General features: G+C 27.3%; 2 protein-coding genes across 3 annotated transcripts; both read left to right on the plus strand.

Annotated features, from left to right (window-relative positions):
• Window positions 1–427: 427 nt before the first annotated feature.
• On the plus strand, window positions 428–5,804 carry LOC113366420 (palmitoyltransferase ZDHHC15B-like). Of its 2 annotated transcripts, XM_026608020.1 has the most exons (8): window positions 428–784; window positions 850–971; window positions 1,100–1,206; window positions 1,291–1,528; window positions 1,600–1,729; window positions 1,906–2,032; window positions 2,619–2,699; window positions 5,619–5,803. In XM_026608020.1, the coding sequence occupies exons 1-8, from the start codon at window positions 643–645 to the stop codon at window positions 5,740–5,742; spliced, it is 1,071 nt and encodes a 356-aa protein (XP_026463805.1). In that variant the 5' UTR covers window positions 428–642; the 3' UTR covers window positions 5,743–5,803. The 2 variants fall into 2 exon arrangements, with proteins under 2 accessions (XP_026463805.1, XP_026463814.1); XM_026608029.1 differs by lacking the exon at window positions 2,619–2,699 and having other exon boundaries at window positions 5,619–5,804.
• Window positions 5,805–6,493: 689 nt separating this feature from the next.
• Window positions 6,494–11,930, plus strand: LOC113366438 (histone acetyltransferase type B catalytic subunit-like). The gene is made up of 7 exons (XM_026608040.1): window positions 6,494–6,756; window positions 6,835–7,004; window positions 10,562–10,736; window positions 10,902–11,055; window positions 11,131–11,296; window positions 11,370–11,687; window positions 11,747–11,930. Exons 1-7 carry the CDS (start codon window positions 6,690–6,692, stop codon window positions 11,918–11,920), a joined length of 1,224 nt encoding a protein of 407 aa, XP_026463825.1. The 5' UTR covers window positions 6,494–6,689; the 3' UTR covers window positions 11,921–11,930.
• Window positions 11,931–14,080: the final 2,150 nt, after the last annotated feature.

Raw genomic sequence — 14,080 nt, forward strand, 5'->3', positions numbered from 1 at the left:
TTTATTGATTAAATATTACTTCAATATAATATTCTCCCAACAACAAAATAATCTTTTTGAGTAAATGATAATTAGATAAATTTGATTTTGATGTTAACTGATAATTTAAAATTGAACCACAGAGACATTGAGATGAGTGATTATTTTATTTGTAATAAAGTTTTGTAATTTGTAAACATGAATAAAAAATTATGATAAATGATTTACCTTAATTTGAATATTATTTTGAGATTATTTTAAATTAGGCAACAGTTTGGTGATTATTATGATTAGCAATGTGATAACTTCACTGCACCGTGGCTGAAGTGTCAAATTCTTATGTTGGTCTACTTGTTATTTTGACAGTTTGCGATTCTGAAAGTATTCCATTCCAGTTGTAAACTATCTTAAGTATTAAAGGTATTTCTGTCTCTTACACTCGACTTGAGATGACTTCGAAAATGACAGAGACAACAACATGACTATGGGTCTAAGTGGTCATCGGTTCGCTAAAGGATTGCCTTGTCTTATCTTGCTTGTGATTATTTATTTATGATTGAATGTTTTATGAATTGTGAATATGTGTTTAGCACATAACTATCCTCGAACTAGTTTGGTTGGCTTTAGGATTTATGATATATAAAATTTCATCGACATTTGAATATGGCTTCGGATGGGCTTCAGAATGGAACGTCAAGAAGTACATGCTTTTGGTGCATTCGGGCTGTTAAATGGATACCAGTATTATTTATTGTTACGATTGTAATGTGGTCTTACTATGCATATGTCATTCAATTATGTTTTCGTAAGTTTAAATGCATTCCTGAATTTTAATTGTTTCGTTGTCTTTTTTAATCCTCTTCGTTTTAGTTACAGTAAACAGTGACTTAGAAAAAGTATTTTACTTACTGTTTTTCCATATATTATTTGTAATGTTTTTCTGGTCTTACTGGCAAACTATATTTACTGAAATTGGAACAGTACCTGTGAAGGTAATGTTATGGTTAAAGTTATTGCATTTGTATATATGAATACATTAAATATATATATATATATATATATATATATATATATATTGAGGTTTGAATTGCATAGTGATTGAAAGATATCTAACTTTTAGTTCAAAATACCACGTAGCGAAATGAATTTATTATTACAAGCTGAAAGCACAGATCAGCAAAAAAGGATTTTAGATAATTTTTCTTCTAACTTGCCTACTACAAATAGGTGAGTTTTTTGGGCCTTGGAAATATCACAGCTTTACAACTAAATTTCTATTGTTTATTGTTTATATGGTATTACTTTTTTCAGGACTGCTAGTGGAGTAGCTCGTTATTGTGATAAATGTCAACATATCAAACCTGACAGAGCACATCATTGTAGTGTGTGTGGTACATGTGTTTTAAAAATGGATCACCATTGCCCTTGGGTTAATAATTGTGTATCATTCTTTAATTATAAGTATTTTATCTTGTTCCTGGGATATGCTCTCATATATTGCCTTTACATATCTTTTACAAGTTTGCATTACTTTATTTTATTTTGGAAAGTAAGTCTAAATTTCATTACATTTATAGGTATTTTTCATTATGCTCATTTATTTCGAAAATTTATTTACAGGGTGAATTGGAAGGCATGGGTCGATTTCATATACTATTTTTATTTTTTGTTTCAATAATGTTTGCTGTCAGTCTTGTTAGCCTGTTCTGTTATCATTGTTATTTAGTGTTACATAACCGATCAACTTTAGGTAAGTGAAATGCAGCTCGATATTATTTTAAACTTAACTTATTATTTTTTAATTACATTAAAATAAGTGTATCTTTGATATTAATATATCATTATCAGTTATTTGGAAATAACCTGAATTTAAGTTAATATGCTTTGATATGTAAAGGACAGATGTAATTCAGTATTTTATTTTAGAAGCTTTTCGTGCTCCAATATTTCGAACTGGACCTGATAAGGATGGCTTTAGCTTAGGAAAGTACAATAATTTTCGAGAGGTATTTGGCGATAATCCAAAAACTTGGTTAATTCCAGTGTTTACCAGGTTAGTTCAATTCTGAATAATAAATAAAAATTATTCTCTTCTATATAAAATTTTGCATGAAATATTTAATTTTATAATCAGTTTCTGTCAGTAAATAATAATAAATAAAATTTACTATATATACAAAACATGTGATTTCTTATGAATGTGTAAAAGCAATTCGCTAATTAAGAGTATTTGTTGAGTGCTTTATGATTGTAAATTGCTTGTTGAGTAACAGTATAGATTTTTCTTCCAATATTGCTTTTTGCATTAAGCTTGTTTTCAATGGGAAAGCTTTTATATGAAGGATGCTGTGAGTGGCATTATTGGAGTCTTGATAAACAGATACTAGTTTTAGTACTCTAAATGTATTTTTGAAATGTAACAATTAAAAAATTACTTAAGAACTCATCGGTATGGAAAAATGTGTGGTGCAGTCCACTTTAGTTGTAATTACTGTAGTTAGTTAGATGACATATTAAAAAATGTGTAGTTTTTGACTGATCAAACCATTATTTAATATGTAGTGTGTGAAAATCTTACATTGAAGCTACTATACAGAAAGAATATTTGATATGGTTGAAATGCTTGCATTATTTTCTAGTTTGGGAGATGGGGTCATATATCCTGTTCAAGCACAGCATCAAGTTAATGTGTATGATTCTATGGGAAACACACAAGCAAGGTTAGAAACAAGCTGATCAACTAACTATCAATTATTTTGCTCCTATTAATTGTGTTTTGAGGCCTATATTAACAAGGCGTAATGCGACCTTCTTTTGTTTTGTTTTTTAACCAATGCTAGAGTGAACATTTACACAATAAAAGCAACAGAATTTTAATAAAAAATAATATATATACCTAAAATAGATAATTTAAACTAATAAGATACTGTTAGGAGTTTAAATTTTATTTAATTATATATTTATAATAAAGAGATCCAATTATTATTAAAGCTTGTTGAAAATCTTTGCAAATAATAATTTGTTGGTTTCTATGATGATTTTGAAAACAATTTACATACTTGTGTTATAATAAAATTGAGAATCCTTCATTTAACAATGAGCATATTAATTAATTAGTTTCAGTTATAGTTCTTGTGTTTTACTTGTAGTAAAATGACGAGCTTTCTGAAACATTCATCTTTTACGATATATGATGCTTTAAGTGATATTTAATCAGATAATAATGAGCTTAAGTAATTTTTTAAAAAACACATTTTTATTAAGTTATGAAAATGTAAGATTCTTACTTTTCATTATTACTTTAATATTAGGTGCTATTTAATGCGAAATAACTTAATAATTGTATAATATCAAAGTGAATATTTAAAGCAATAAGATATCACAAATAAAACTAGTTTGGGAAATTATATGATAAATATGATGTAAAGGGAGGATTTGAAGTGAACATTTCATCTATGCAGGTTCATAATATATATATATATATATATATATATATATATATATATATATATTAGGGTGGTACTTAATATTATTTGAGTCCCTGGGAGCAAGGAAATTTAAAAACATCCATATTAAGGACCACCTTAATATAATATATATATATATATATATATATATATATATATATATATATATATAATGCTTGTCTTGGTACTTATTAAACAATATTCAATCTGCATAATCATTAAACATAATTTTTGTATATTTAAGAGTGTTTATTATAATGGTATTATTAAAATTTAATCGTATTTTAAATTTTAATAAAATGCATTATAATTGTAATTTGAAATCTTCACAAGCAGATATTGATTGTCATGCAGAATAATAATCACCTTTGATAGTTGGCCTTAACTTAGGAATTGTGGCAGCAAGTCCAGCCATATATAGTGCATTTACACATTGTATTCGCAAATCGTATTAGTGTGTAAGTTCTGTATTTTTTTTCTATATTTGAATTATTAGGAATGATCACCAACATTGTGTATATTTATGTCAAATATATTGAAAATGTTCTATTTAGATGTGAAACTTGACATGATTTAATTTAATTTAAATATGTATTTTACTTTGTTCATGATAAAGGCATTTATATTTAAAAAAATATATTTTACTATGTGTATGTAAGTATACATGTACATGCATACATACATATATATATATATATATATATATATATATATATATATATGATGGTAGAGGCTTGGATTTGTAAATATTTTGAAGAGCTTCGAACAAAGAATCCAAAGGTAATAAAAAACCAACAAAGTTTGTTGAAACAATTTTTTTATTTACTGTCGACGTTTCGGAACTAAGTATGGTTCACCTGCAGGACATTTGGCAAGAAACATCATCTTAAACAAACAATATACTTAAGTAAAATAGAAATTGCTGGATTTTTATAAAATGAACAAAATTGTGAAAGAGAAGACGTTATATAAAATAGTGAGTGAGTGTATTATATAACAAAGTATTTCGATAAAAATCTGCCAATTTCTATTTTCTTAAGTGTATTGTTTGGTTTCTTTGTTCGGAGCTCTACATATATATATATATATATATATATATATATATATATATATAATATACTTTAATAAGAACTAGAAAAGTACATTATGTTAAAACAGTTTTTGAATCATATAATTTATTAACATTGCATCAAAAAATACTCTTTCACAAGGCTATTCTTTTTATGTGATCGCTATGGATTTTATGTATTTATGATTTCCATTTTAATAACAGTAATTATAAAAAACTTGCACAATTGTCTTCCAACTGTTTGTGTAATAATAAAATTATCATGCTGAAGTTTGAGCAGCTCATTAAATGTATATAATATTTTAGTTTGACTCATTCATAGCAATATATGTATAAAAAGCTTTAGGAAGAATATTTTGGAGAATATTATTTTCAAATGAAAGTTGTGTTTGATGTATTTATATAAATAATTTACAAAGTTATTTAAAATATTTTATAGATATGCTTGCTTATTTATTAGTTTTATGCATATTGCATCTAAAATAGAATATACTTCTCGTGCTGATGCTACTCATATTTTGTTTTGCTATTCATAGTTTGTGTTTTAAAAATCATAAGAGTGATGTTTTGTATACTGTATGTAAATTACTGACAAAATACAAATAGTTTTGCTAAATAGTATTTTATATCATAACTTCATAAGATCAATAAGTCCATTTTCAAAGAATTTTAGTATATGCAGAAGCTTGCGCCAACCAACACATGTTTCTACAATATACTATAATTTTTTGTTAATGGTTATTGTTCTTTCAAAACTTGTCAATGTTTGGAGGTAATGCAATTAAAGTAGTGCTTTTTTTTTCAATTATAAAAGATGGATAATTTAATCTAATTTTGAACTTATAAAGGGCTCCTGCTGTTAGATTTTATAAAATAAAATAATCTAAACATGTTTCTAGTCAAGTTATCCAATAGTTTCTTATAGAGTTATTGTTGTATTATAATTTTATCATATCTTAATAACAAAAATACTATAACGTAGCGCTTTCATAGAAAAAGCTGTGATTTTACTTATTGTTATTATCAATTATAACTTATAGTAAATAATAATTAGAAAAGCGATCAGCTGAATGTTAATTTCAAATTTTTCATTTTGAGGGCAGTATGGGGGATGGAATTGTTTTTCCCCTGTGTGTTAAAGATGAAGATGCGGAAGCTTTACTGTCAGGTGGAGATCGGTGGCAAGATGACTCTCTATTTGAACCCGTTTCAACCACAGTGCATTAATATTGTAGTTTCAGAAAAATTTATATAAATTGTACTCGTCAAGATCGAATGACGTTATTTACAGTTGTTTTATGCAGATAAATTTAATTTAATTTTTACATAAACAAACAGTTCAAACATATAGCAAACTGTTTGGTTTTGTGCAAAAACTGTTAGATGAATAGATGAATTCCAATAAAATTGTATAGATTCTATAAAAAAATTAAAAACAAAAGATAAATTGTTGTATTATTATAACATTTGTTATTGTTATGGCTTGTGCACATCTTGTGCATTACACATTGTTACAAATATTTATCTATAATTAGATATAAAGAGAAAAATGCATTTTGTTAATATACATATAAAGTGCTGCAGCTCTTTAAAAAGTTTCATTGTGTATTAAATATATATTCTTTAATAAATTTACGCTTACTCTTTGAACTTCAAATATTTCTTTATTCATACTGGAACATGTGAACGAGCTTATTTTGAAAGCCATTTCCATTGATTAGTGTAGCCATTAGTGTGATTTGTATGTAAGTATAGGTAAATTCTTTAGTTATTAAAAGTATTAAAAAAATCTATCTAAATTATTTTAAAAGTGAAATGTTTATATGGCACGTTGTTTATCAGATTTAATATTTGAAATAAAACTACCGTTAATTTAAATTATGTGCTGCTGGCAATACTTAGTAATTTTTCCCGCGTTAACAACATGTCAACACTTCAAAAGTTCAAGCAAGCTATGCCAAAATATTTTGATAGATATTCAAAACAAAAGTATTAAATTGTTTCGAGCCACCGGTATTAGCCGAGGTTCAGCGACAATTTTCGTTTTAAAAACAATAGAAGGAAGCAATCTAGAAACAATTGAGTGAATTCAGTTTTTATTTGAGAATTGTGCCGGCACTTCTGCAATTAATTAAATTAATTTTAGTGTTTGTTAGATAGTATCTTTGAAAATCATGGCTAATATAAATAACTTGAAGAAATACGTAGTTGACAGTAATGATGCATTAGAGTTCAAATTAGGTATTTTTGTGTTCATGTTTTATAGTGTATCAAACTTACTAATACTAACAAATAATTAATGATATTTCACATTTTCAGCGAGAACATCAGAAGATGTTGATGATGATACCATTACATTTAAACCAGTCATGTCTCATCAAGTATTTGGAGACAATGAAAGTATATTTGGATATTCAAACCTAAGGATTAAATTATACTATAGTGCAGGATCATTACAAACCTATCTTAATGTGCAGTATTCACAGAAGGTAAGTTGAAAAAAGTTCTAGTCTTTATCTTGTAACTTAGGAGTCATTGTTATGACTCATATTGGTAGATTAATATATGTTTTTGCTAAAAATAATTATATATATTTTTACTGAAATGAGTTATCTTCAACAAATATAGATGAAGCATTTTCAAAAATGAAAGTAAGTAGCTGTTTTTAAGTATATTTGGGGCGCTGATTTAAAAAATGACATTGTTTTTTTTCTATGAGCTTTAGTTTTCAAGATACGATATATATGATATATTAGGTGCGCAACTAAGTTCTCGCTGTTTTTTCCATGAAAATGTAACTTTATTATAAAAAAAATTGCTTCAATCGAGTTTGATACAGTTCTCCAGTGATGGTTTCGCTCGGTTTTAACAGCTCATAACAAATAACACCGACCTGGTCCCATCATATGTAGAGCATCACCTTTGCAGTGAATATTCGGCCGAACCGAGATTTTCTCCTCTTTGGATTGCTGTAATGTATTCATTTTTTATCACTTGTCACGATGTGATGAAGAACCTCTTCTTTTTTTGCTGCTGGAGCAGTTGTTTACAGGCGAAAAAACGACGCTTGACGTCTCTTGGCTTCAACGCACAACGAACCGAAGTTTCTTGCTTCTAAATCATCCCCAACGCATCCAATAGCTTGGAAATGGCTTGATAGGTAACTCCTAGTTCTGAAGCAAGATTTTCTTGAGTTTGGCACGAATCCTCTTTGAAAAAGGCCTTCAATTTAGCGTTTTTGAAGGTTTTGGCCTTCCTTCACGAGGGTGGTCGTCAACATCAAAATCACCAATTTTGAAGCGACAAAACCTTTCACGGCATGTTGTTTCGCTCAGAGCAACATTTCCGTAGATCTCGATGCGCTTGAGCTGCCGTTTTTTTTTTTTTTTGAATGGAAGACGAAAATCAACACTTTGCGCAAATGACGATTGTTTGGCATAAAATGGGATATATTCACTTAACCAGAATTATATAATGCAAAAACGAAATCAATTATGTTTTGCAGCAGTTTGTTCACTTACTCTAAGCTTGCTTCAAGACATTTTGGATTTGTCAAAATCGACCAACCCTTACTGCTAGAGCCATATACTGACAAACAGCGAGAACTTAGTTGCGCACCTAATATAAGGAACGAAAGTACAAAATAGTAATACAATTCAGAATGTTATTTTAATGACACTATGAATAATGACACTAATGAATGTTATTTTAATGCCTACTCGTACACACAAACTTACAAGACCCATTCGGCCTTAGTTGGGACAATAGTTGACACTGTGAAAAGCTCTTTTCCGTGACGACCTCGAATGGACCTGGTTCGGTAACTTCTTTGTATCTCAAAAACTAGAGCTGATACAAAAAAATAGTTTGCAGATTTGTAATCAATTTGGCTCAGTCAATTAGCTTGGTTCTTTAATTATATTTGCTTTTTATATTGCTTTTTTCATTAGATAATAATACTATGACACTTGAAACCTATATTGTTAAAATATAGATGTTTTGCATAAGCTGCATTTATTTTATTATATAATTGGTCTCATTTATTTAGTTCTTTTAGATAATGAAATTCTGATGCAATTTTTACATAATGGCAATCATTTATTTATGTATTATATAAACATGTTTGAATAAATATCAAATGAAATACTCATACAAATACTCTAATAAATATTTAAGTTGACATGATTACGATTTTATATTTATCTTATTTTACAAAATTATTTGGTTTACTGGTTATGTGTTCATATGTATTTATATATATATATATATATATATATATATATATATATATATATTAGGGTGGTCCTTAAAAATGTCATTTTCGAATTTCCTTGCTCCCAGGGGCTCAAATGGTTCCAAATTGATAAAAAACAATTGTCTGAAAGTTTTAGCTCTTAATATTAACGTTTAGATAGAGCGCAATTCAATCAAAGTTTGTATGGAAAGAGCAAGGAAAAAATTTTGAAAATTAAAAAAAAATGTTTTAGGTATAACTTTGCGACAAATGAATGAGTTTTATTCATTAATTTGTTCGCGAAAATACATCTAAAAGCATTTTTAAAATTTTTGAAAATTTTTCCATGCTATTTCCATACAAAACTTTGATTGAATTGCGCTCTATCTAACGTTAATATTAAGAGCTAAAACTTTCAGAGAATTGTTTTTTATCTATTTGGAACCATTTGAGCCCCTGGGAGCAAGGAAATTTGAAAATGACCATTTTAAGGACCACCCTAATATATATATATATATATATATATATATATATATATATATTTAACATTGAAAGATATATGATGCAATTTGCAGCCAATTCATCCAATTAAAAACGGTAAATTGATTTTCAATTATTTATCTACTTGTATCGACACTTGATGTGTGTCATCGTTCAGTAGATGATATCAGGAAAAAAACAAATTACACATCCTGAAACTATATTAATTTTCAAAAAGAAAAATTTAATTGTAATAAAAACTGACAACAAACATATGATTTTCTAAGCTAATTAAAATACAATATTACTTTGAGTATTTGAAACTAATGATGCTTAATTCGTGATTATTAAAACTGTTGTGTAAATAAGAAATTGAAAATCAATTTACCCTATTTAACTTTCCGTAGGGTAAGTTATTGTAATCGTCCGAAAATCGAAATCGAAAATTTTAGCATTTTTTGACGTTTTCAAGGTTTCTGAACATTTTGGCATACTTCAGAAAAAATGGATGTTTGTGTGTGTATGTATGTATGTATGGATACAAATTTTCGTCCACGTTTTCGGGCGCAGGGATCAACCGATTTGAATGGTTTAAAAAACATTCGATTTCTATTGATAGGGAGATGTGCTGATTAGTTTTTGGCAAAGGCAGGTCCAGCCGTTTCGGAGATACAGTGCAAAGAGTGCAGAAAATAGAAATAGAGTTTTTGAGAGAACGGAGCATCCGATTTGAATGATCTAAAAAAGCATTCAATTAGTAATGATTGGGAGAAGTGGTTATTAGTTTTTGGCAAAGGCAGGCCCAGCCATTTCTAAGATACGGAGCTAAATGTGTAAAAAATGGCAGTTTTTGAGAGAACTAAGCGTCCTATTTAAATGATTCAAAGAATTTTCTGCTTGCTTTAACAAAATAACTGATTTTGGAAAAAAAATTGTTTCAATTTTTTTTTTCAAAAATTTTTTTTCGAATAACATTTTTTTTTGTATATCGAAAATAATTCAGATTTTTATTTTAATTCTGTTCTAATATACTTTAAGCAAATAATTTCAACTTTCCAATTCATTTTATATAATTTTTATAATAAATATTAGACAATGTTACAATATTTATAATAATCTATTTTAAAACATTTAATATTCTTTCATAATTTCGTTACGGTACGGGAAGTTCCAGCAATTTGCCTTAAGGCACGATGCCATACACCCCACTAGTTCTTTTTATGAATTGGTTGCAAATCATATTAAACATATTTAAATATTGAAAGTAAACAAGTCTATATAAATAATGTGTGTGTGTGTACGCACATTGTATGTATTTGTGTCCCATTTCAGTTGCCTCCCACACCAGGTGAAGATGTGGAACCTGATGATATTCTAAAGTTGCTAACTCCTTATTTGGCACCCCAATATTTCACCAATCTAGATGAATTTAGAGTTGCTGTTGATCAAGATACAAACTTTAAACCTTTCGGAACCCAAATTCATTCATTTCATTCAACAAATTCAGGTAACTTGTTTTTATGGCTGTTGGATGGATATAAATGTTATAGAGAATATTAATGCCTTGCTTACTTTTACGAAATAATATTGTATTTTATTTACTTCAGAAAATCATATAAAAATTTGCTCATTTCGAAATGATTAATTTCACTTATTTTGATAATTGCATTAGATGGTGTGGAGAGGAAATTTGAAATTTATTATTGCTATATTAGTGACCAGAACTTTTTGAAATTTCATACCAGATTACAAACATTTTTATTGTGGTATGTTGATGGTTCTAGTTTCATAGATGTAGATGATAGCCAGTGGACATTTTTTACAGTGTAAGTAATGCTTATTTGTGAAATTTTTTATATTAAATATATTCAATGATAAGAAACACATTATGTATTCTTCAGCTATGAGAAGTACGTAGGTGATTCAGGAAACTCAGTTTACGCTGTGGTAGGTTACTCCACTGTTTACCGATACTACGCTTACCCCAATAACATTCGTCCTAGAATTAGTCAAATGCTTGTTTTGCCACCATTTCAAAATTTAGGTATTGGTGCGGAATTGCTAGAGGTACGTTTTAAATTTATTATTTTATTATTTTACAACAAACACAAGTAATGTAATTAATTTTAAATTTTTTCAGACGATTTATAATTTTTTTGTGCCAATGGAAGATGTTATTGATATTACTGTTGAAGATCCTTCTGAAGATTTTCAAAGATTAAGGGATTATGTAGATTGTTGTAGATGCTCAAAATTGGCTTCATTTTCAAAAGAAAATTTATTGAAAGGATATGACAAAGCAATGGCTGCAGAAGCTAAATCAAAGCATAAATTAAATGCGAAGCAAGTACGACGGATTTATGAAATTTTGCGTTTGAAAGAAACAAATATCAATAATGAAGAGCAATATAAAGAATATAGACTGGCAGTTAAGCAAAGATTAAATTGCCCTTTTAAAGTATGTAACCAAGACTTTAAGTAATATATTATATTTATTACTATTGTATTAATTTTCAGAAACAACAAAATGATTTAAAGAAACTTCAGAAAGTAATGAAGCCCCAAGAATTCACAAATGCTCTTAATGTTTTTGGAGATGATGAAAGAATGTCAAAATTAACTTCTGATTACAAAACTTTGGAAGAAACTTACATGCGAGTCTTACGAAGAATGGAAAAAGCTCAAGCCTGAAAATTGTTTTTGAAGCATGAAAATTGTTCATTGATTGTTAAAAATTTTATCAACATTGTTTATTTATGAAATGAATAAAGTTAGTCATTTTTCTTGAATTCCATTTTGATTTTCTTTATCAAGTTTTAGTATCATTTTTGCTTTTTGGCATATTTTTGTGTAAGACAAAAATACAATTTACCACGACTATGTGACATCCACTTTTTCAAGTGCTGCATGTTTTTGTTGTCCTTTCTTAGAGTGTATGCCTCTGATCATGCAGAGAAACAGAAAATTAATTTAGCATATATCAAGTCAAAAATCCAACGCATAAAACTTAAAATGCAAGAATTGCACAGGCTTATGAGAAAAAGCTCGAAAATTTAATTAAAAAACAAAGTTGACATATATATATATATATATATATATATCAGATCTGAAGCATGGCTTATGGTTTATGCAAGTAAGACCAATATTGTTAAAGTGCAACAAACGCATTCGAAGATTACACATGAACATTGGTAATTCTCCAATTTTACAATCAATGATGACTTGGGAATATTTTATGCAGATAAAGTAATTAAAGACAAACAGTATTTATGTATCAAACATTGAGAATTACGCAAATGAGTTACTGTGCATGATTATTATATTGAAACTGTTTTTTCTTTGGATACAATACCATTTCAGACTTAAAATCTATCTTGTTAAAACATAGTTTTGCATTAGCTGTTTCTATTTTATTGTATTCTTAATTTGCATTATTTTGTTCTTTTAGTTAGGGGCGCCAAAACGAGTTTCGGAAATTAAATTTATAATATAATATTTATATTTTTTATATAAAATCTAGAATTATTTATTTAAAATCTAGAATACTTAATAAATTATAATAAATAATTTAACTTAACTAGGGATACGGAGACACAAAAAGCATATTTATTTTGCAATGTGATATCAGTAGAAACAATTAACCGATTAATAATTCTGCAAGTTAGTAAATAACAGCTCTGTTTATTGCTTAATCTACTTATTCAATTTTTTCTTTGCTTGAAGTTACCGTGGAATCGAAAAAGAAATTATCTAGTGTTCAATCCCGTAAGCGCAAATCTGCGAAAGATTAAATTAATTGTTGACATTATTGACGAAAAATTTCGAGCTGATTTAGTTGAATCGGAACTTGTTAAAAAAATATAAACAAATTATAAAAAATTGGGAGTCAGCGCTTAGAAAATGACTTGTTTATTCCGAGAAATTGAATTGTAACTTTTGCTTTTGTTGCAAATGTTTCGCATCTGTTGAACTTTGAATGTTGAAGACATGCGTGGAACAAATTTGAAAAACGGAAGCAAAATTTACTTTGGAACGAAAATCTTAAGGCTTGTTTTATACCTAGTGGTGTTCATATTCTAAATTTAATAATTATTAACTATACAGAAATAATACATATCAAATATAATAAGTTTTTTTTTCAATATTGTTCAAGAAATGTGTAATTTCTTTGCATTTTTTACTGATTTTTGAACAATACTTCTAAAATACGTTAAAAATTTAACTTTAAAACAACAAGCTGATACTCTGAATATGGTCTTACGATATCAATAAGGAGAAGTTTATGACGCAATTTTGGATATTGTAAATGATGAAAAATTAAATTAAATTAAAATTAAAAAAATCCAATATGAATTACGAGTGTTATGTTTATTGCACATACGTTAAAAATAATTGAAAATTTCAAAATACTTGATTATAATCAACCCCCGAATCGCCTCAATTTTCTAAATAAATTTAAAATCAATATAAAATATATTACTACTACTAAATTATATACGCTTTTAGATTATATCTAATTTTTTGTGCAAAAAATCCAGAATAAGTAAAAATTTATTTATTTATTTCACTTAATATTTTCATTAAATTAAAGTTATAGAATTTAAGAAATGCATTTCAGAAATAGTATTTTTTTGATATCAAGATCTTATATCAAAATAATAAATACTATTTCTGAAATTCATATCTTAAATTCTATAATTTTAATCTAACAAAAATATTAATTCTTTTGCTATGGTAGTTACTTCGAACTAACATCCTTAACCAATTTACTACATATTGAATATTACTAAAATATGAAATTATGATTGTTTTATTTATTGATATCGATAGTAATAAATAAATTCAAAATCA

Source organism: Ctenocephalides felis, unplaced genomic scaffold (assembly GCF_003426905.1).
Source record: "Ctenocephalides felis isolate EL2017-DRISC unplaced genomic scaffold, ASM342690v1 CF-g0.4_SCAFFOLD_00590, whole genome shotgun sequence".
Taxonomy (NCBI): domain Eukaryota; kingdom Metazoa; phylum Arthropoda; class Insecta; order Siphonaptera; family Pulicidae; genus Ctenocephalides; species Ctenocephalides felis.